Source organism: Salminus brasiliensis, chromosome 6 (assembly GCF_030463535.1).
Source record: "Salminus brasiliensis chromosome 6, fSalBra1.hap2, whole genome shotgun sequence".
NCBI lineage: Eukaryota > Metazoa > Chordata > Actinopteri > Characiformes > Bryconidae > Salminus > Salminus brasiliensis.
In genome coordinates, this window is record NC_132883.1 from 39,916,237 (window position 1) to 39,940,284 (window position 24,048).

A 24,048-nucleotide genomic window follows, 5' to 3' on the forward strand; every position below is an offset into this window, starting at 1 on the left:
CTTCTAAGTGGGACCAGCTACACGTTACCATGGCAGCACGTCACAGTTTTACGGCATATTTGAAGTTGTACCACCTTCTTCAAATCATCGACCAATGACTGTTAGTCGACGGGCCGCAATAGAAGCAACTTCTGGACAACAGAAACGGCATCCATAGCATTACCCCCCCACCCCCCATCCTCATTTAGCCTTTTTAAGGTGTCATCTGGCCTAAAGCAAGTGGTTGTTTTACTTCAACCAAGCCTGGAATACGTCTTCACATAGTTCAGGATGCAGTCATGGAGTTTGACTCATGTGGGTTTTGGTCATTGTTTGGCTGGACTCTGCTATGGTAACAGGCTAGAGATGACCATTGCAGTGGTTCTGACATATTAGAGAAGACCATTGATGACAAATGGTCACCAGAGAAGACCATTGCAGTGGTTCTTATATATTAGGGAACTACTATGAACTTCACATCTATTTATGCCACTTTTATTTATAACATTTAAATTATATTTTATTATATTTTATCATTAACACGATATAGGCATTTTCAGGAAGCAAATTTGATCAAGATACAGCCAAAAAAAGCCATAACAGAAGAATCTCAAATCTTACAGGCTCCAGAAGCATTGAAAACATTGGATTTTTAGATGTGTAGCTACACTATCAAAAAATATGGTTACGCTGTAAAAACAATCCATAAACAACAGAAAATGTGCTGGAATAAAATGACAGAAATATTTTCTGCAAATTCCTTTAATCATTTAAAAGAATTAAACATAAGAGTATATGTTTTGTGATTATTCAGGACAATTTCCTCAATTTATATGTGAAAAAAAATCTGTAAATGTACAATTTTTTCAGTAAAAGTAAAATTTATGAAAGACCATAACAGACAATTCCTGTTTTTGTTTTATCTCTGTTGTTTTGTTGTACAAATCAGATTTAACTTATATATTCAGCATGGTTTTTGTTTTGTTAGTGAATTTAATTCTATAATAATAATAATTTGTATATAAATTATTTATTTATAACATTTTTTTTTTATTTTAACCAAGGTGGTGCAAGGTCCACTGTTAAAAATATTTAAAAAGTTAAAATAATTTTTTCACAATTTAAACAAATTAAAAAACAAACGTTTGATGGAAATATCTCTGTCACTCTTCTAATTAGCAGCTAATTACTATGTTTGTATTGCTAATTGTATAGTTAGCTAAACATTTCCGCTGGCTATCAATATATGACAAACCTATTAGCTTATCAACTTATTAAGTCAGAAGTCATTCCAATTAAAATGATTTTTTGTTTTTTACTTTAAAAATGTGCCAGTGCCAAGCTAACATTTACATAGACTTATTAGAGAACTACTATAAACTTAACATCTATTTATGCCACTTTTATTTATAACATTTTAAATTATATTTTATTATATTTTATCATTAACATGATATAGACATTTTCAGATAGCAAACTGAAAGACATAACAGAAGAATCTCAAGCTGTTAAGCTAGCTGGCTTCTTAGCTAACTCTACAGCTAGTCTTATAATATTAACTTAAGGTTATATTTATGATTTAATATTTGTAACACTGGCCTATAACAAGTGTACATTTATACTATACGGAAGGTTGTTTCTATATACTTAATAATATTTACCTCAGACGCTAAGCTGTGAGTGCCTAAATGGAAAACGTTTCTAAATTCTATAGAAAAAATGTCCTGTAAAAAGATGTTGGTGTCCATTTTGACTTCAGGTTGACCTTAAATAGTTATTCTGACCATTGTGCTTTCACTTCATGTTAATGGAATGTGTAGCAGTGCAGAAGTGTGTGTAGGAACGACAACGGCATCTGGAACTAAGTGTGTTTTGTGCTTTCTGCAGGCAGTGAACCTAAACTCGTCATAAAAGAAACGGACTGGAACCACTGCAGATGACATGCAGCCTCAGGTAGGATACCACACATTTTCATGTTTTCTCATAATGTGAATCTGGCAGATTTATTTATTTTTTTTACAAGGTTATGATGAACGTACCAATAGAATTGCTCCAAAATGACTTGGTATTACATCTTTTTACATTGACTTCCATTGAAAGTTAAACCCCTAAAACTCCAAGGTTTTTTACACACTAAGGGGTATTACTCAGTAACTTCAGGCAATTCTCTGGTAATAGAAGTTTGTAATAACACTTTCGGCCCACCGGCGGCCCATAGGCTTTTTAACAGGGTTTAACAGAGCCTTTTTCTTCTACTTCTAAAGTTGCTGTTTTTGGAGATACAAGTTTTTTGCATGACAACGACGATGTACTTTTTTTTTTTTCAAAGGTTTTAAAACCTGGTTTAGAGGGTGTTTCTATTTCTATTAAAGGTGCACAACACTTCTCGCCCTTCAAAGCACAGTTAATGTCTAAGAAAACGCCCCGGCCTTTTCCAAGCCTTTTTAAGGCCCTGAACCCTCACGCTCTATTAAGCTTGAACTGCATTGCATCTCAGTGCTTTCGAAACTTGCCAATGCAGGCAGTGTGCTACGACAGCTAGAACGATTCCCTAGGAAAAAAACACCTAAACAAACTTGAAACTGTAAACTAAACGGAGTGTGAGAGAGAGAAAGCGAGAGGAGAGAGAGAGGGGACTAATTTATGGATCAGGCCCTGCTGTAAGTGAAGAAAAGCCCTTAGTCCCTGGTCCCTTGACTCACAAAAGCATCTTCGTGATTTAGCAAGATACAATTTCACCATCTGTGAGAACGCGGGAATCTTCCCATGACCTCTGGAGTTCAAACTGAGAAAGAAGGGAGTTTACAAATCAGGCTACAGAGAGAGAGAGAGAGAGAGAGAGAGAGAGAGAGAGAGAGAGAGAGAAGAGAGAGAGAGAGAGAGAGAGAGAGAGAGAGAGAGAGAGAGAGAGAGAGAGAGAGAGAGAGAGAGAGAGAGAGAGAGAGAGAGAGAGAGAGAGGCTGTGAAGCTTTAGAAAGTTCATTAGAACATGTATGCTACAGAAATAGCTCCATATTTACATTTATGCCCCCTTCAAGTCCTCATCTGAAGTTTCTTCATACGACTTTGGAGCTTGTAAATACCACATGATTTATGGTCAAGTGTTTGGTCAGAAACAACATGAACACCCTTGGGATAATGCTTCTTTTTTTGTGGTTTGTTTACTTGTACATTTCTGCCACCAAAGAGAACGTGTTCATTTGTCCTGGCTGCAGTAAGTTCTGAGCATTAGGTGAGAAATGTTTTTATCCAGAAATGAAGCATCACTAGCATTTATTCATATCCATTTGCTGTCTGTGGGTGAGGGTAAGTCATTAAAAGCCAGTTCACAGTGGGATTGGCAGCAGCCAGTAAAGATTTTACACTGACAGGCCTGAAAAATCCTAGGAAAAATCTTTACCCGCCAGTAAATACGACACTATGATGACGTCCATGTGCGCTAATCTCTGAAATATCTCCAACAGGATTTAGAGACTATCCCACTTAAAATCTTCAGTTATCTTGTGCAATATATGTGTGAACCATAAAGCTAGTGGCAAAATAACTGTTTGTTTTGGTGCAGTTAGCAAGTTAGCTAACCCTACGGATGATATAGATGTATAGATGTATAGCTCTTTTAGTGTTCATTCATACCCTTGCGAGGACGCTGCTAGAATATCTTACTTTTAAAATAGCTACATATAAACTAAATATCATATAATATTGGCCAAATATAAGAAAAATATATTGTAATATTGGCTACATATAAACTAAATATCTTGTTATTTAAGATACATATATAAGAAATATCTTGTAATCTAGGCTACATATAAACTAAATATCTTGTTATTTAAGATACATATATAAGAAATATCTTGTAATCTAGGCTACATATAAACTAAATGTATTTTAATTTAGGACACACTGAAGATAAATACATTGCCATCTTGGCTAAATATACCATACATATATTGTAATCTATGCTAAATAAAATAAATATCTTGTAATCTTAGATACATATAAGCTAAATATCTTGTAATCTAGGCTACATTTAAGGTAATTATCTGGTAATCTAGGCTACATATAAGATAAAAAGTTTGTAATCTAGCTAGGAATTGTACCATAGTCTGCCACTGGTTGTGTTGTTACTTAGAAGTCTGCAGACTAGTAAACTAAAAACTACATAATACCACACATTTATGGTAGGCTGCTAGTTTAGCTCCTCAGGTAAATATTTTTAAATTGTTACAGTGGTGTGTGTGTGCTTTTACTCATTGGCCAGGCCTGTCCACTCTCATACATTGGCCATTTAACACACACAGTTGTAATCTTCCACCTTTTCTCACTTATTTTGTTAAGGAAACAAAAACAATCCCTGGTGAATTTGAACTACAGTCATTGCTCGAGATTTCACTGATAAAGCACACACTGGACAGGCAACGATGGCCGCCTGAAGGAGTTAAGGAGAGCACATAAATGTCACTGATTAATCCCACAGCTCATTCGGGCTTGGCAAACCCTTCATCTCAATTCCATGGAAGCTGTAAATGTTGGCAGCCCTGGTTGTGGCTAAAAACTGGGATTACAGAGACGTGGTGATTTTATGGAAAGGTTATTCTGAAGATGCCTGTGCATCTTTGGTCAACCTCTAGGTTGGGAACCACTGGTTCATAACACAGTAAGCTTCCAGGAGTTCTTCATGTTTGTGTTAAACGCCCCCTTGAGGTCTTTGTAGATATAACACTGACTTAGAACGAGATGCACTTAATGCTTATTTATTTTCTGTGCATGTTAAATCATGTTCAGACACACTTGATTCAACTGAGCTGTTAATTGCCAGGTTTGGTGGGTGTGTTAGAGCAAGGAAATCAGAAAACTGTGCTGGATAGTCAATGCCCTCCAGGCCCAGAACTGAAGAACACTGCCATCGAGGACCATGCCTGTTGTCCTCGAGAATCTTTCAGTTGAGTGAAACAAAAAGTGTATCATCAATGTTAATAGCTCCCAAGAACCCTTTTGGCCACTTCAATTTTAAGAGATAAATCCCGTAGTTAGAGAAGAAAGTTGGTACACAACTGACAACCAACAGTGACCTCCTTGTGACCCTGCTGGCCACATGCCACACCTCAGGGCGGCCTGGGCGAGATGGGCCTCTAAATGGACAGTAATGAGCTTCTCCTGTTCTGGCCCCCTAAAGAGCACAGCCACAATAGGGCCTTTCTCCTAGCTCAGGAAGATAGATGGCACAAACCAGGAGGGGAGGGCTTCCTCCCAATAGAGTGGCTTGAAATAGATTAGCAGGACTTCCTCTTTCTCTTACACCTACGCAGTGAGGGTCAATTAGAGGAGAGAAGAAGAGCGAGATGAGAAGAAATACTGTTCTCTACCAGAAGGTCCTACAGGTCCTACACCAGAAGAAGCTTAGATTTTGTTGGAGAGACCGTGATTTTTCAAAGCTACTCAAAACCACTCTATACTTGAGCACGCTGTAAAGTCTGGAATTTCGGTGCAGTCCGAATAATTTCCGGCTGCTCGGAATGGCTCGCTTGTCAGCATGCTTTGATTTCTTCTATGAGAAGTCAGAGCAGTGAGACCCTGGACTGCACTGTCCCTAGAGCAACATTATTGACTGTAATGTCATTGCCACTCCAGGCCACGATGCTGCTACTGAACTGTGGAACTTTGGTGGAACTGCACAAGGCCTCTCAGAGGAAGCACTCTCTCCCCATTACTCTTGAAGCGATGTTGGTCGGCAGGCACGTATTAGCTGGTGCAGTGGAAGTGGGCACCCAGTGCTTTCTTTCGAGTGTATCAGCAGTTCGAAAAGAGGCGGTGGCTGGCTTTGCATGTATCAGAGGAGACATGTGTTACGTCCTTACCCTCCTAGTGTCGGAAGCATGGGGTGCTAGGTGGAGTTGCGGAGGGGGAACTACGAACAGGTGGATCCATCACCTGTACCTAATAAAAAAGCAAAAAATTTGAGAACCTGTAGCTCTGATTGCCGTAGCATCACCCACAAGTATTTTGGCAGCCTAACAGGCATTGAGCATTGCTTATTAATATGCATTAGATTATTTACATATCAGCTTTGCTTGTAGGTGGTAAGGATAAGGCAGGGTGCTGATCACCAGCTGATCACTCCATTACCCTGATACATTTGCAGTAATGTATTATTTTCACTATGTGGTCAGTGTTGGATCGTCTGAATGCCTTGCAGTCATCAAAACACCCACAGAAATGTATCTAGAACTTCTCTGGTCGATCCTATTGTGCAGCTATAGTCAGCATTGGTGAAAATGGCCAATTGGTAAATGAAGCATTTGCTGAACCCAGTCAGAAACATCTTGGAGAAAAACAGATGTCTGAATGGTTGTTTTCTCAGTTATGTCCTCCAGTACTGCTTTAATCAATAACACAGAATCCCACATGCCAGCTTCCAGAGCTCCAGCCAAAGCTGTGGTTTCTTCTGCAATTTCCACCCCAACTATTTCAAATACCATCTCCAGAACTTGCTGATTGCACTGGTTAAGTCATGCCAAACTGAATCTGAAGAGATGGGACGTGAAATGAAAGCTTGAAAGGGCTCGTGTTAATGGAATTCTTCTCCTTCCCTCAGAGGACGGTGGTGTGCGACCATCTGAACGGCTCGCGGATCGTTTTCTCGGATGACAGTCGGCCAGGAAACGCTCTCTCTCCAGACATGACTCAGGAGGTAGTGGTGATCTCCCCAGGACTCCCTACACCTCCCCTGAGCCCCTACTACAAAACTGCTACTTCTGCACCTCCTCAAGACAAGGCGAGACCACCCACACCACAACACACCAATGTTATACTTGCCCAGCAGATACTTGCCCACCAATACACCATTCGGGGCAGCACTGTACTAGGGATGCAATACATGAGTAGACCAGCCACTGGTTGAAATATAAATGAGAGTTCTTGGAACATTCAGCATGGCGTCTGTTCGTGGATGAGGTCCCACCTTTCAACAGAATGAGCCAATCACCTTGCTAGTTACGCAGCCAGTAGAGGAACCACCCCTCAGTGTGTATGTTGTGGGGGGGGACTTTCGTGCATTATTGAGCCAAATGCTCAATACCAGTACTTATTTTCCAGTACTTTGGTCTCTCCCCATTCAGAGAGATTGAAGCTAGGTCTTGTATGACTGGAAATAACTGCCCGGTGGCTAGTAGAGATGGCCGCCAAGTGAACAGCCTTTGATTCCACTTACTGTTACCTCCATCTTGTCCAAGTTTCTGTGATCAGAACTATTCTTATTCAAATTGATTGCTACAGTATTTATTTTTACCCAAATTTTTCCCATTATTATTACTCAAGTGATCTGCTTACTGACAAGAGCAGATTTTCTGCAGTTATCAGATTATGAAGTACGTAAATCACATTCACTGATTCAGTGCTCACCAACAGACATTGTTATACTATATCAGAGGGTCATTTGAAGTGCATCAGTAAACTAATATATCTGAAGTCTTGGGCAGCTGTAGCTGTAACGTCATGGCAATAGGAGCATGCATGATCTAAGATAATGATTTCTGGTGGCAACCACTGAAACAGTGTCTCTATATTTGAAGCAGAGTTCAAATGACCATACAGCGATCCGTTTCCATTAGAATAGCTCCAATGGCGGATACACGACTTCCAACACCCCTGAAAAAGTGAGAATGAGCTTGGAGAGATAATAGTGAGTGGAGTGCTGCCTGAATAGACTATTGGTGCCATCTACAGGGCAGAGTGGGTAATGAGCTGTCTATTATACCCAGCCAACATGCTCAAGTAAGGCTCACATGGGTAGAAAGTGAGCTAGGTGGGTTCTAGGTGGGCATGGCCCCTGGCCCCAGGCCCCTGCAACTCATCCAGAATGCAGCGACACGGGTCGTCTACAACGTCCCTAAATTCAGCCATGTCACTCCACTGCTGCGTTCTCTCCACTGGCTTCCTGTGGCTGCCCACATCAGATTCAAAACCCTGATGCTGGCCTACAAAGCCAAGACTGGACCAGCCCCTCCGTACTTGATGGCAATGGTCAAAAGCCGGTCTGCACCAAGAGCCCTTCGAGCTTCAAGTACGGCTCGGCTCGACCCCAAATCTGGCCCATGTTTAACGCCTCCTGGCTTTTTTAACGCCATCACTGACCCTGGTGGGCATGCATATGTGAGGCCAATGTGGAACCCGAAGATAAACCTTTCTTGCTCCCAGTTGGGCTACCCATAAAGGCCCCACAGGGACATGCTAGCTGGGTAGTTTTTCCAAGATATCCCAGGACAATTATCCCATGATAGTTATAATTATATTGAGATAATTATCCGGAAACCCAGGAGCTTCTGGGTTTTAAAATGCATTACACTGAATTATTTTCCCGCCCACAACATACCGTTACTATGGCAACGTGTGTAAACCAGGGGTGCACAACTCCGTTACTGGCGGACTGGTGTCTAATCACCAAACTGTACTGGACTCTCCAGGACCAGATTTTTGCACTTCTGGTGGAAGCATTAAGGCGCAGTAGTGCCCCCCTCTGATTATATTAAGAAGCACAGGCCCTTTTTAGCAGTCAGTAGATGTGTGTAATGTGTGAATAGCTTTGAAACACATCTAATTATTTACCAATTTATTTATATTTACTGATTTTTATAATAATCCATTTGCTTTTCCTCAGTGTTCTTACCTGTGTTGTTGATGGGCAAGCATCCTGGGTTTAATGCAGGTGGTGCTAATTTTGTTTTTCCCTGGACTGCATGTTTACAGGTTGTGGAGGTGAATGGAGGAGGTGGAGGTGGAGGAGGAGGAGGTGGAGTCCCAGCTCCCAGTTTTGGCTCTTACTACGGGCCCAGCCAGACGCATGGTGTGTTTGTGATATGCAGAAACACTGCACCCCAACAATGCTATTGCTAATATTACTCATAATAAAACTAGCGAGGAGTCACTATGCTTTTTGATAACTGGTTGCACCCAGTATTATTTCAGTTTAGAATCAGTACAGGGTAGATTTGTTGATGTATTTTAACAGCATAAACATGTGTAGTGTTCAAAGTTTGCTATTTGTAACTTTTTGTACTGGAGCTTTGAGGCGAATGCAGCTAACAAGTAGTAGAAGTTGAGGCCTACAAATTAGGATTGTATAAACTGTATGCTTTGGTTTGTGTGGTTTGACACCATTTGACAAAAGTATGTATATCTAAGAGTATACTTATAAGTATATCTAAAAAAGGCCATTTGATGCTTGTTGCTCATTGAATCAAGTGGAGAAATTAAACTGAACCTTTCAGTCAGTGCCTCATATGTGATGGCGTGCAAACTATATGTAAATGTCTGTCAGACAAAAACCTTGTATCTAAAAACAAGTTTCTTAACATTCAATGGAAGTCAGTGTAATAAAAAAAATATTCCAACCTGTAGAACCTTCTAATTCTATTGGTCCATTCATTATGAAATTGAAATGAAATGAAATAATAAAAAATGGAGATACAAGGTTTTTTCCAACAGTGATGATATAAAACACGTAACTAAACATGTAATTTTGTAATTAAATAATTATATAATATAAACTAAATGTAACCTCACACCTTTAAACCACAGTCAGTGTGATTATATAGGTCTAGGCTTCAGTGCATTTACAATCTGGGTCAGTTTATCATAACTATAACATAACCTATGCTGTAAACCATTTTTGCAGATGGCTTATCGAATGGTGGGCCACGTTCTGCCACTCTGCCTCGCACTACCACCACCAGGGAGGAGAGGCTCATCAAATACTCCGGGATCGGTCCTGTGGACGAGACAGGCATGCCGATCGCATCTCGATCAGTGAGTTTTCATATCATAGCATACTGGATATTCCCCAAATTGTACAGATTACAGATTTACTGGATTTAAAACCTAGCTAACATGTCCATGTTGGGCCTGTATTGATAGCCCAACTGGGAAACAGAACGTTTTGTCCTCAGGTTTTATGTTGGTCCTACAAATGCCTGGCCACCAGGGTCGGTCAGTGATGAGACCAGGAGGGGTTAAACATGGGCCCCATCTCGGTTGGACACTGCATAAGGGATACCAGATGGGACCCGTGTGAGATTAAGGTGGGCTGTAACGATGGAACCCATTTGGGAAGCCCAACTGGTTCCCCGTAAAAACACATGTACAGACCCAGTCCATGCCCACCTGGAACCCACCTAGCCCACGTTTCACCCATGTGAGCCTCACATGAGCATGTTGGCTTGAAAGCTTCTTTCCCAGTTTAACCTCTTTTTAGCACATTTATGTGTGTCGCTGTCACTCAAAAACCACGTATCGTGAACATGGCAACTTAACTTTTAATGGAAGTCACATATTTCACAGGAAACATATTTTATTAAGTAATTTTGGAGCATTTCTATTGGTCCATTGTTTTTATTTGGATAAAAACAAAATATTTTTTTTTATTTTAAGACAACAAAAAAATGGAGAAGGTTTTCTGATCTGCAGTTTATTTTTCTTCTCTGTATTTCAATACCAGAGTGTGAACAAACCCAAAGACTGGTACAGAAGCATGTTTAGACAGATCCACAAGAAACCAGAGGGTATGTTAACACACACACACACACACACACATACACACATTGTGCCTGATACACAATGAGATGATTATTTTTCTTAAATGTTTTTATCAGTTTTTGTAAAAAATGACTGAGAGCCATTTTGTCATCTATTCTTTCCAGTACATCATTTTTCAGTAACTGCATTGTTGTCTGAGCAGCAGACCTTCATCACAGTCACTGCTTCATCATGTCCAGCTCTGAATAGTAGTGCTATCGAACCTCTAGCGAACGTCTGTTCAGCCGTTTTCAGCCCCCCTCAAAATTCTACACTGGACTTCAGTACATCCAACTGGAGGGCAGTTAACATGTCTGGAAGTTCCTCCAACAAGGACGGATGGCCTGTTTACCTTGTTTACTGAATGGTGAATGAACTAGCGTTGATCTTTGAGTTCAGCGTTTTTAACCACAGACATAAGTAAATCTGTCCCACTGTTCAGCCCTGTGTTCACTCCTGTTCAGTTGGTTGCCCGCTTAAAAAAACATGACTTATTATGAGTTTTTCAGCAGGTTTAACGAACGTGTTATTAAAAACTTCTACTACCAGAGAATAGCCCCACCAGTCTGTACAGACGTCCCTGTAGTTACTGAGTAATACACCCTTAGTGAGTGATAAAGCCTTGGAGTGTTAATGGGTTGATCTGGATCGAGTGTGGTAAGTGTGTTTGGGTGAATTATGGGTGTGTTTAGGAAAGGCCAGTAGCCTTAGCCATTGATTATAACACGACCAGAAGCAGTTTAATGCTACTATTTACGCTTCTGCATTAATGAAGGCGGAAGTGTGATAGTAGTCTATTACATAGTGAAGTAATGAATTACACTTGTAATTGTTTTGAACTTCATTTCTAGTATTATTCATGGTAGACAGCCACATGAACATGGCGAAGCGAAGCTGTACACACAGCAATAACTTTTTATTACATTTTGATTATAATAAAATACCTAAACAGTGGGGTGTGGATTCAAAGTTTTGAAATTCCTTCGTTTCAGTAAGCTATGCAATATTAAATTACACAATACTTTAGCTACCGCTGAAGATAAGGGCCAAACCTCAAGGCTTTGAACAGGAGAGCCCACATCTGACACTCTTCTCGAGGTCTGAATGGAAGTCAATGAGCGTTTATTTGCTTAAAGAAAGTGAAACCCGATAGGCTTTTACTGACAGGGAGCTGAATCTTGATCAAATAGTCCATTGTTAGTCCTCTCTGCTAGCCTTCTCCGCTGGTTCTCTGGTTGCCTGATCCAGAACCACCCTTCTTCTACGTCCCACACCATCGTCCGCGGTGGAACGTTTACTGAGACTGACCTACAGTCAGTAAACCTGAGTTGTATAGCTATAATAATAGCTAGGTTGTTGCTACTGGCATCTGTATCTGAGAGAAAGATTCATGTGAACATTATGTCAACATCCATATCATCATGTCAATTCATCATAGTCATGGTGAATTGCTGTGAGGCAAGTATTCAATGATGGCATCCGACTAATCTGTCATGCAGTTCTAAGCTTGATTAATAAAGCTGGACTGAGCTGCTGACACATCCCTGCTGTCTGTCAACAGGCTCATTTTTATATGAAAACTGGAATGCTGCCTCATACTACTAACATAGCTGTGACTTCACGCAGCTACGGACTTTAAACGGAAGCTTTACATGATATACAAAATATAAACAAGCCAGATTTAAGGACAGGAATTATGGCAGTATTGAAATGTAGGACTGAGGCGTTAGGCCAGGTTAGGGCAATACAATAAAGTGAAATGTCAGAGATATCCAGGTTCGAAGATACACTAGATGTCCAAAAGTTTTCAGACACACTTCAATTTGTGAGTTCAGCTAGATTTAGGTGCATCTATTACTGACAATAGTGTTCAAAAGCCCAAAAGCACTGGCTGTAGAATCTGGTGCTGTGGAGCAGTGAAAGTAAGATGGGTATACAGATCCTCAGCATTGAGCCATGGAGCAGTGGAACTGTGTTCTCTGGAATGATGGATGGTGCTCCATCCAATGCTTTTGGATGACGTGGAGCGGCATTTGTGATCGTTTAGTTGGCTAAAGAACGGGACGCTCTGGAACAGAGTTAAGTTGTGGAGCAGTTGAACTATGTTCTCTGGAATGACTGAGCTCCATCCAATACCTCTGGGATCATCTGGAGTGAAGTTTGAGATCCAGAATTAATCATCTAACATCAGTACCAACCTGACTAATGTCCTTGTGGCTGAATGTAGTCAAATCCTCACAGCTATACTCCAACATCTAGCGTAAAGGAGGGATAAACTCCCTCCAAAATACCACTGAGCCATAAGCAACTGTGAAAAGCTGATGCCTTATTCAACCACCCGCCATACAGCAGCAGACTCTCAGTTACTGGTACTCCCCAGGGGACGAGAAATGGGGTTGTAACTCAGGTTAAGTGGTCTGATCACGGCCACAAAGGCAGTGTGAAAAGACAAGAAACATAAGAACCTGCAGCTATTCAGCGAAGACCCATCTCCTCTGATTCCTGCCCAGGACAGAACCGTCCTTCAGTTTCTCATTAGAGTGTGGAGATCTTACTGGCAGAGGAATTCCTTGAAAAGTCATCTCTTTGGAAGGGGAGTTGAAATGTGATGGTGGAGAATTCTTAAATGACTTGATGTTGGAGCTGGAACTTGATCTGGAACTTACTGGAAATACTGGCTGATTCCTGCCTCTTTTTTCTCTTTTCTCCTTCAGAGCCAGACATTGACTGGAAAGAAAGTAAGTAGACATTTTTGTCCATTATAAGGTCATTGTTTCAGCAGACTTTGACAGAGAACAAAGCAAATCAGGTATTTGCGGTAGCATAATTAGGCCCACCTTACTGTATGACTTTACACGGTAAATGAGAATATAGTGCTGGGAACATCTTTTAAACAGTGATAACAGAATCAGGTCTTCAGAGAATTGTGGATAATAATAAATATGTTGTGCGATGAAATGTGTTTATCTTTGTGCAGGGAGGTTTTCCCCCAGTCCTCCTTTAGAGTCCAACCAGGAGCATGGACATGGTCCAGGAAAAGACCCATTTACCCTAACCCAGCATGGAGCCCTGCCTGACTGGTGAGGGAGAGACATTAGGACTTCATTATAATTCTTAAGATATTTGTTGAGCTTAAACTAACTTAAGTAGTTAGTTTCAGCGATTCTTTAGCAAGGACAATGGATCCTTAGCTGTATAGCTGTATAGCCTTATCCATATAGATCCATGGCAACTCAAAAAAGAACCATTTGGATGCTTAAATGGTTCAGAGTGTTCAAAGAGTTACTCGGATTGGCAGAAAGCCTTTTGTAGATGGTTCTGTACAGTACCTTTAAAATGGAGTGCCCAACATGGGGTTCCATTACTGGAATAATGTCCAATAATTATTCCAATAATTTCCCATATTCCCATTTGTGCTTTATTTTTCTAGCTGTCTTTAACCTAAACAACTTTTTTTGTACTACTAAATCATTTTAGTATTGTCATGGCTGGTTAGGCTAGATACCGAGGGACGAACACTCGCAGAGATGGATCCAATGCAAGTACTTTTATTAACAAAAAAGGGGTACAACACATAGGGTAAATGAAGCAAACAATGCAGCAACTAAAGGGACTAAATAGTAAAACAACGTAAACTCAACAACCAAAATGGGCGAACACAAAAGCACACCGGGGGGCTCTGGGAGCTGAGCTAGGTGAGCTGGTGAGAGAGAACTGGGGAACCAGCCACTGAACCCTAAACGGCTAGGCCGACCAAACCTGAAGACGTGAAGTCGAAGAGGGTCGTCTAGCTGGAGCGAGAGTCGTGGATAGATCCAGGGAGCAAGCGAAGGTGCCCCGCAAAACTCGATGCTAGAAGCAAGGTCCGCTAGTGGACCTGAACTGTGAACCAAACTGGCCTAAACAAACCGTGATCTGAGTCACGAGCCTCTCGGGCTACCTCGAGGCTCTGAATCTACAATTCTAGGCGGGGAGCTCAGTAGCTGAGCTCCTTAAGTACCCCCCGTCTCAGGTGAAATACATTAACTCAACAAGAGCTGTGGGCGGCGGCTCGGAATCGCCCCGGGGGAGGGCACGATACCTAGGGGCTGACAAGTAGCATAAATAAGCCCATATAATTTAGACTTTCATACATACAGCTCTTCGGATCTCAACATGCTGATCCCACTCTCTTCAACAATCAACAGCAAACCCACCTAAATATCTGAGATTTAAAGAAGATAGGCTCCTCAAGAATCCTCACAGGAAAATAGTATTTTTAATAATTACATTTTACAAATGTTTAAAATTACATTTCCTCAATTTTATGTTTAGTTATTACAATCAAGTTCAAGTCAAGATCAAATGTCCATATTTTGAAATATATTACATGGCTGTATAGGAGTTCCAGGTCCCTGTTTGAAGGTGCTTGCTGTGGTGTTATTGTACGGGCCGTGTAATGATGTCTTTATGGTGAAATTACACCCAAACACAAACGTAAATGCTGTCTCACCCACCTCACGAGGAGGTAAACTGGGGTTGCGAAACACAAGCATAAACTGCAATTGCAGTAACAGGGCCTTCAGCCATGGCCTTGGGGATATAGCGAGGGGTGGATGAAGAGAAAGAGAGGGAAAAAAAAGAGAGAGACAAAAAGGCGACAGCAGGCAGGTTGGGATCTGTCGCTGCAGGCACTGACAATGAGAGAGTGATAAAGTGCCTGTGTGTGTGTGTGTGTGCATGTGTGTGTGTGTGCATGTGTGGGTTGCGTTTCAGGGCTGATCTGGACGATGTCGTGAAGATTCCAGAGCCGAAGAGCATTTTCGACTTTGAGCCGGGACAGGAGAGCACAGCGTTAGAGGGTCGGAAACAGGTAAGAAACACCCAGAGGAATAGGATAAAGCCACTGCTTGTATACTGTAGTATACTGTCTTTTAGTACATGACAGTTCAAAAGTTTGGAAACCCTATTTTCTCAGTCATATAAAACCACTGTGGCTGCAGATAAATTGTGAATGTTGCTTTACAGGCTGTAAATCATCAGTAAGAAGCTATAAAAAAAACACAGAAATGATGAACAGAGCACGAGATGATCCTGAAATGTATTTTTTTTTTTTAAATAGACTCATATTTCAGAAATGGCAATCAAATATTGAGGCTGATAACAAGACATTACTACAAAGACATACTTTCAGGACATTATTTCTTGTTTAAGGGGCCCGTACCCCTTTTATCTCCCCTTACGGTCCATTTTATTAAAACCAAAAAGTCCCTTTAAGACTGTAGTCTTAAATGTGCAGTTAAGCTTACGTCAATACATTGTTTTTGTGACATCAATAATGTGAGGCTTAATAGAGGCCATGGAGGCAGGCATGGAAAAGCATGCACTGTAAAATGTCACTGTACAATTACAGTGAATTACTGGCTACTAGTTACATTACTTTTATAGTACTGTATCTACTGTATCATACCCAGCATATTTTTGGAGCCAATAGGGGAAGTCAGAACTGAAAGAGTCAATACCAGATCTGCCCAGCAGGGGCAGACATTGTAAGAGGCAGTATACTTGTAGTTATACTGGACTTCCATTCCTCTTGTGGTTATTTCTGTTAAACTGTCTTACAAAAGATATTACTAGCAGCAAACTGAGGGATTTTACTTGGGTATAAACTACGGTGTTCACACAAGCTTGTCAGATTGATCCAATATTCAACTTCAACAGGTCAGTAACAGAAACACGGCTTCTGAAATGACGTTGTATTTCAAGCCGTTTTATCTGTATTTATCTCTGCATAGCTGAATAGTAAGAGTTCGGCACGTGGAAGTGACAAACCGTGAATCTCGAACACTGTCATCTCGGCATTGAAAAGAAAATCTGTGATAATCAAAACAGTGCTGTAAAATGGGCCAATTCAAAAACCCCAAAACTGTTACATAACAGTCTTGACTCATTAATATTCATGGCCCAAAAGAATAACATTAAACCCAGCCCACTAGCAAAGGTCCCTTTAGCTAAAGCTTTAGCAAAGATGGCAACACAGTTGCACACAATGACCATAGACTCTGCCAGTCATGGGAATATGCAGAATTTCTACCCAGACCAGACCTTGTGACTGTAGCTTTTCCTGTGTCAGTATCCATCGAAGGGGAGCTTAGCACTCAACGAACTGAAAGCTGTATAAGCGAGCTAGCATCTGTAAAAAGCTAAATCGCTTACCAACCGGCTTTTACAGAGGCTTTGCCACTGCCTGTGTCCGGGAACCTGTATAAGGGGGCCCGGACGCTAGGCTAAAAGCTAACCCAGCTGATTGGCTACAATCTCTTCAGCTAGCTATCCGCACACTGTGTCGTGAGATTAACCCCTTATTATACACTAAGGCATATTACTCAGTAACTGCTGGGCTTCTGTACAAACTGGTGGGGCAATTCTCTGGTAATAGAAGGTAGTAGAACTTTCGGCCCGCCGGCGGGACATAGGCTGTTTTAAAAGACCGGCACGAAACACATCGAATTGACCATCCAAATACTAATAACTGCTTCCCCAACATTACTGAGGATTTCCGTTCAAACTGAAGAGCTCTTCTGCACAATAGACTTTGAATAGTCGGGTTCATTGTGTTGTCGTTGGGTGACTGTTGGATATACTGTGCTACTACCTTCGGCATTGTGGTGAGATTAGACCATAGCTCTTTCACACACAAGCTTCCTTTAAGGATTAGTTTCAGTGTTTATCTGTAAATGCCTGAGTACTGAGGCCACGCTACCTGCCCACGCTTTATTAGCTGAGGTTTGCAGATGTGGTCATTTGTCTCGAGGCGCGCCTTTGCAGGTGCTTTCCAAGACATTTCATCATTGCACAAATAAGAAGAATAGATGCTTTTGTGATCTTCACTTCAGATCTCTGGAGCGGCATTAGGTCGGAGCGGTGGTGCTGGTTTAGACGTGTAAAGCCAGCGCCGCTGTGATGGATATGACTTTATGAATATTGTGCAATGCAACAGATGCACTATTAATAACTCACAGGTGACAGCGCCTTATGAGTATTAGTCAGTACCGGTTATACAGAGAAACACTCAGTGCAGGTAATACAGGTTTCAGTCTGGGGAATATGCTCATATTAGGTATGTGCTACGTGTTCTGTTTATTATAGTTTAATTCAGTTGATCTGAATTCAGTTCAGTTAAGATAAATTCAATTCAGTTTAGTTTAGTTTAGTTTAGTTTAGTTTAGTTTAGTTCACCTGAATTCAGTTCAGTTTACTTTAGTTTAGTTAACCTGAGTTCAATTTAGTTCAGATCAGTTCAGTTCACCTGAATTTAATTCAGTTCAGATCAATTTGGATCACTTGAATTCAGTTTAGTTTAGTTTAGTTTAGTTTAGTTAACCTGAGTTCAATTCAGTTCGGATCAGTTCAGTTAACCTGAGTTCAATTCAGTTCAGATCAGTTCAGTTCACCTGAATTCATTTCAGTTCAGATCACTTTGGATCACCTGAATTCAGTTTAGTTTAGATCAGTTCAGCTCACCTGAATTCAGTTCAGTTCAGTTAAATTCACTTTCCCCTAAATTCAGTTCAGTTAAGATCAATTTGGATCACCTGAATTCAGTTTAGTTTACCTGAACTCAATTCAGTTCTAATCTTTTCAGTTTACATGAATTTGGTTTAGTTGGGATCAATTCAGTTCACTTGAGTACAATATATTATATACACACTAATTTGTACTTAGATTACTTTACAAACAAATTGGGCAGTGGCCAGTTTTCATGGGCATATTTCAATTGCCCTTTTTAATCCAAAACTCACACTCCGTGGCCTCATTTTAGCACATCGCCAGAACTTTATATCAGCCGCAATACAGTTTTACACACAGTGGTGAAATTTCCAACCAGAATTCTGGCAGAAGCTTGTTAATGGCTTTCCAAAGAGTCTGGTCAAGGTGCAGATTTTAACTAAATATAGTGTAAGTGTAGGTGTGCACTCTCATACTAAATAGTGTATGTAAACAGTGCCACCACTAGAAGTGTGGTTGTTAGTGCAGTAAGTGAAGTATATAAGAATGAGGCTAATCTATAAGAAGATCTGGTGGATGAGACATATGCTACACGTTGGTTATGATAACCATAGTAGTAGTAGGTCAGAAGCTCAACATGAGCATAACACAGGATTACACCAGGGTTCATGCAGAGGGTAACAGCCATGAAGCTCATTACAGACCTTTGCAGACGCTTGAGAGGCTTAGAGTGATGGACCTCCTTCAATAGCTTTACATTCCTGCACTTTGTGAAATAGGACAATCAATCAGTGCAGAAATTACAGAACATAACCGTTAGAAAGGTTCTTCAAAGGTTCTTTAGTAAAGGCAAAGGTTCTGCATAGACCGTGACATTTCTTCAGCATTCTTCAGATTGCTGGAATACCAACTACTTTAAAGGGTCCACTATTGATACACGTTTCAGTATGACATAGGACCCCCCCTGCCAACATGGGCTGGGGATGTGGGCTAGGCGGGTTCCGGGTGGGCATGGGCTCTGAGTTGGTTTTTACATACGTTTTTTACTGGGGCCGAGCTCGGCTTCCCAAATAGACCCCATGGTTACAGCCCACCTTAACCTCACATAGGTCCCATCTAGGCACCTTATGCAGTGTACAACCCAGATGGGTCCCATGCTTAACCCCTCTTGGTCCCATTACTGACCCTGGTTGGCATCCACATGTGGGGCCAACATGGAATCCAAAGACAAAACTTGTTCTATTTCCTAGTTGGGCTACCCATACTGGCCCCACATGGACATGTTAGCTGGGGCTTTTTCTAAGAGTGTGGGAGGCATCAGAGTTTTGAGGTTTTCAGTGTACAGTGATGATAAATTCAACACTAAATTTGATGGCAAATTCTAAATTCAGGTTCCCTATCTTGAGTAGAGTCAAAAAGAGTCAGTGTGTGGTCACAGGTCCACTGCTGACCGTGAGAATCCTGTCCTTTTCCACACATTATAAGCTTTTCCGATCCTCTCTCCCCACATTGCATGAATTGCAAAGAGCTGGGAATTGCCTTCACATTACTCCCATTTCTTTTTTTTCTCTGAATGCTGGCACATGCTCAGGAATGCAACTGTCCTCCAAACCGTCCTCGCCTCTTCACATTGCTCGAGTTGCCCGCTGACTTGTTAATGTGATTGAATTGTTCACAGTTTAAGGAGCTGGCAGGTTTCCCTTTTCATTCAGAGCAATGCAAACAGGCCTCCTCTATCTTTTTATTTGGTTACGTTAGTGTTTTGAAAGCTCAAGGGCTTTAGGAAATAGCTGTGTAATGAGTCTAGAACCCGGTTAAACACTCGTTGCTTCTGAACAACGTTACAATTCAAATCAGATGTTTCCCTTAAATGACAAACAGTTTTTGAAAGATCTGATTTACAGAAAGATTTAATTTACAGTTGCTCGGCCAAGACATGGCTAATGTAGTTCTACCACATGTCCAAATGTTTGTGGACACCCCTTCTACTGAATGCATTCAGCTGCTTAAAGTTGCACCCATTGCTGACACAGATGTGCAAATGCACACACATGCAGCTTGTCTAATCCAAGTCAAAAATGCTCAACATGGCGTCGCTTTATGGTCCTGTGTCTTAATAACATGAGCCAGTCAGGTTGATGGTTACACCGTAAGCAGAGAAACTCCTGCGGATGTGGAGATCTGCACATCTGCATTGATCCAAACACTACAAAATAGTTATGACGATTCACGTGATTTCAAGCATGTATTGGAAATGGTAATTTGACCTTCAGGTTTTAGTATTTCGGTCTCTCCCCACTCATAAAGATGGGAGTCTGGTCTCGTGTGACTGGAAATAACTGCCCGGTGGCATTGCAAAGATGAGTGAACAGACTTGCCTATAAGGACTAGTGGACTAGGATGCTGGTCTCAGTAGCCTGTAATACTGAAAATGCTGAAAAACACTATAAACTGTGTAAATGTAACAAGTAATGCAGTGCTAATGGGTAGCGTGTGACCTTCCACTGCTAGCCTGTAGAGGTCGAACAGTTCACAAAATACAGAATCCCATTACAACCCAATATCTTACATTAGCATTGTAGCTACCCTGCTAAACTAGCAAGCATCAAACTTTGGTCAGCAAGCCTGACTTGACAAATGTATTGTGGGAGATGTTAAGTAACTGTGAGTTTTTCAGCTGACCTGGTTCTTTAATTACTGATGTTAATGACGCATGTGACAGCCAATTGTGGCGTCCACTAATGGCTAAGTGTCTTGTTGCATTGTGAGTGAGTCTTGTCACAGTTTGCTGGATTTTCTGGGCCAGTACAGGTTGTGTTCCAGAAAAAAAGAAGAAACGGATTCATTGTTCCTTCCCTCCCTCTGCGGGGCTGCGTCAGACAGAGCAGTCTTGTGATAGCGATTAGGCCTGTTATCCCAGTTATCCGCCTGTCTGATCCAAAAGCCTTTCACAGTTTCACAGTTTCACAGCCCGGTCTTTTAGACAGCAGCCCGGAATCTTTCTCGACACGACTCAGACTTGTCTTGAGAGCCTTTTTTAAGATGAAACCTTCATGAGATGATTTGATTGCGGAGATGACTGTGAAGCGGCTGTCCTGGCACGGAACAGCTGTCCACTTGCCAAGGTATTTTTTAGAGACAGGCAGGAGAAGGGAAAGTGAAGTCGGAGAGCTGGCTTCTCGGGCTTTTGAAAAGCGTTGTGTTACATGATCCTATCAGTCTGTGGCTTGTTTGAATGTAATGATGCTGCCCTTTAAAGACTGATTACTGAGGGCTCTTCGAGTTCTACTGTGGAGAAGTGAAGAGCGGGCCAATCAGACAAGCTCCACTTTAGGAGACTTTTCTGATCTCATCAGTTTGGCGTGCGAGTGAGATCACAGGAAATTGTATGACATTTTGAATTGGGTGAGTGATTTCTGCGTCTGTCTGTGCTTATCGTTCAGTCTGGGTTGGGTTGGACTGCTGGATGCTTTTAGAATATAGATGATTTTGGTCCACGTAGGTGTACGTAACGGTACACAGGAATGCACAGGATCTGGTGTTATTAAATTAAAGGAATAGCCCAAAAGACATGTTTGGTTCTGCTGTATCCAATTAATATATTTTTTTTACCATATGGGAACATATTTTTGAGCCTTTAAAAAAATAAAATCACTGCAGACTGTTTTAATCACTGACATATAATGGCTGCCACATGGATTTGTGGAATATTGACACAGAGAGCAGCATGTATTCATGTTTAAAATGAAATCGTATTGCTTATTTTATTGTTTTATTACAGTTTAAACATGAAAATTGCTTCATCAACAGGATCAGCCTCTTTCATTTCTCTTCAAACTAAATTTCTAGTCTTCTACCGGCTTATTATTAAATATAATATAATATTTTTATTAAATATAAATCAATCTTAGATGGAAATGAATAAATAATCAAACTCTGAAATATGTAATACTTTTTCCTGAACAACAAACAGCTAATAGGTCTGCCTCACAAGTCAGATGCATTGTCATACTGTCAACTAGTCTTTCTGTATGTTCTATATATCTCTGCCCAGCACCTATATTTTGAATCAGCCTGTAAATAAAGTTAGTGCCTGCATTAAACCTGCCCGGATAATTGGAGAATAGTCACCTATAGCAGCTTACCCATTTCCGGTGGTTTGCTGTGTTGGATGTTGTTGGATGATGAGCAAGTTCTCGCAGACAGAGCTCACATTTAAGCTTGTTCTGATTCTCCTTCAAAAGTTTCAAATGCCTCCATACTCTTAGACACCCCCTCCGCCTCAGTTCCTCAGCTCCTCAGCTTCAGCTTGCTTCAACAGCGAACCACCAGCGCATGTTGTCACATTGACTTGCCTTAAAATCTTCCTTAAAATGTCATTCTTGTGCATTTTCGTAAGCTTTTGTTAGTATTACAAAAAAAAAACTTCTTCACTGTATCTGAGACCCTAATTTACCTAACAATTTGAATGATGCTAAGGGGTCTAGTATACACTATGACCCATGCATGAGAGAGCTTTTCAGGGGCCTTGTTCCGATCCTGTGATTCCCCAGCCGTCCAGTCTGTAGCCGGACATCCAACAGAGCATAACTGGGCAGGATAAGCCTTGCTCCATTGGCAGTTAGTGTTCTCCTCCAAGCGTGTTAAGTGTTGGGTTGTCCAGTGACCTTGTGCTAGCTAGCGACAGTCCAAAAAGATACAGATGCACTTAACATGTCTTAGAGGAAGCTTCATCCCTCAGCGTTCCAGCATGATGGCATCATGAGATAGCAGGAGGTCTAGCTAGTGAGTGGAACTGGATAATCGACTGAGCTGAGGATAGAACTGCATGAACACAACCACTTTGGGTTGGATTCTAGCTCAGCATTTTGTCTGCAAGAAGAAAACATGCCTCATCTCAGCATTCCTCTTTATGTTGATGGATCATCTGCTATATTTTGTGACGCTGATATGTGATATTTTACAGCTTAACTCTGGGCTCTTTTATTTTTGTTTTCAGTCACTAAGGCAACCGCCCGTGCACCACCCTGCTGAGAAACCCCGCTCCCCGTCCATAGAGGTGAGTGTCCTCCCACGCTGATCTAAATCTGTGCAGATTCTGTTCTCATGGAGTCCACCTGTTCACACAAGAATACCAACACTGATCTGAATACACAGTTCTGTTAAAGCCATAGTCTGGCTAAGCATCCGATTTGTTTTACAGTGTTTGAAATTCAGCTTTTTGCCCTGGAGCTTTGAGGCTAATGTAGCTAAGTAACCCCAAGTGTGTGAAGGAGCGGTATCGCAGGTCCTTCCTTCCTGCTGCCGTCAGACTGCACAACCAGCACTGCTCCCAGCGGACCACATACACACACACTTAACTACACACACATGTTCATGTTCAGGGAATACTATGTGCAATCCCCCCCCCCCCCCCCCCCCAATGTGCAATTAAGAGTCTTTTGCTTTAAATAATATTGTTATTGCTTTTTGAATTCTTATTTATATTGTGTATATAGTGTAAATTATTTATCTAAATTTTTGTAACTGAGTGTCTTGCTATCCCTTTCTGCTGTTACACTGAGAATTTCCCCACTGCGGGACTAATAAAGGACTATCTTATCTTATCTTATCTCTTAATGGAAGCCTATGTGAACCAATTTGCACATCTGAATCACCACAATGTTGCCTTAAAGCATGTTGAGTTGTTAAGGAATCTCAGATTGTGGTTTCTGACACTGTGTGACATTCTGTCTATATGAATGAGCAATATAGGCTAATTTACATAGGCCTAGCTAAAAACAGCAGTAGCAACCATTAAGAAGCACTGGAGTTTGCATGCATTTCCAGATTTTTACTGTGTTATAAGATAAGATAATCCTTTATTAGTCCCACATTGGGGAAATTATCCTCTACATATTGACTACATTTGGAGTGAATTTAACTGTTTGCCAAATTTAAAATGTTTATTGAGTGTTTCTTAATAAACAGGTTTATAACAGTGCAATGAAAGAGTGACATAGCTAGCAGTCT

At 41.1% G+C, this 24,048-nt stretch overlaps 1 protein-coding gene across 6 annotated transcripts in view; it reads left to right on the forward strand.

Moving 5' to 3' along the window:
• Positions 1–24,048, forward strand: part of sorbs3 (sorbin and SH3 domain containing 3) — a 72,577-nt gene that overhangs the window by 28,860 nt on the left and 19,669 nt on the right. For all 6 annotated transcript variants that reach the window (XM_072682381.1, XM_072682383.1, XM_072682380.1 and 3 more), the window contains 9 exons: positions 1,867–1,932; positions 6,575–6,754; positions 8,725–8,821; positions 9,653–9,783; positions 10,472–10,535; positions 13,263–13,286; positions 13,526–13,628; positions 15,304–15,400; positions 23,036–23,095. In XM_072682381.1, coding sequence (XP_072538482.1) covers positions 1,921–1,932; positions 6,575–6,754; positions 8,725–8,821; positions 9,653–9,783; positions 10,472–10,535; positions 13,263–13,286; positions 13,526–13,628; positions 15,304–15,400; positions 23,036–23,095 — 768 coding nt within the window. In that variant the 5' untranslated portion in view covers positions 1,867–1,920. The remainder of the gene's footprint in view (positions 1–1,866; positions 1,933–6,574; positions 6,755–8,724; positions 8,822–9,652; positions 9,784–10,471; positions 10,536–13,262; positions 13,287–13,525; positions 13,629–15,303; positions 15,401–23,035; positions 23,096–24,048) is intronic.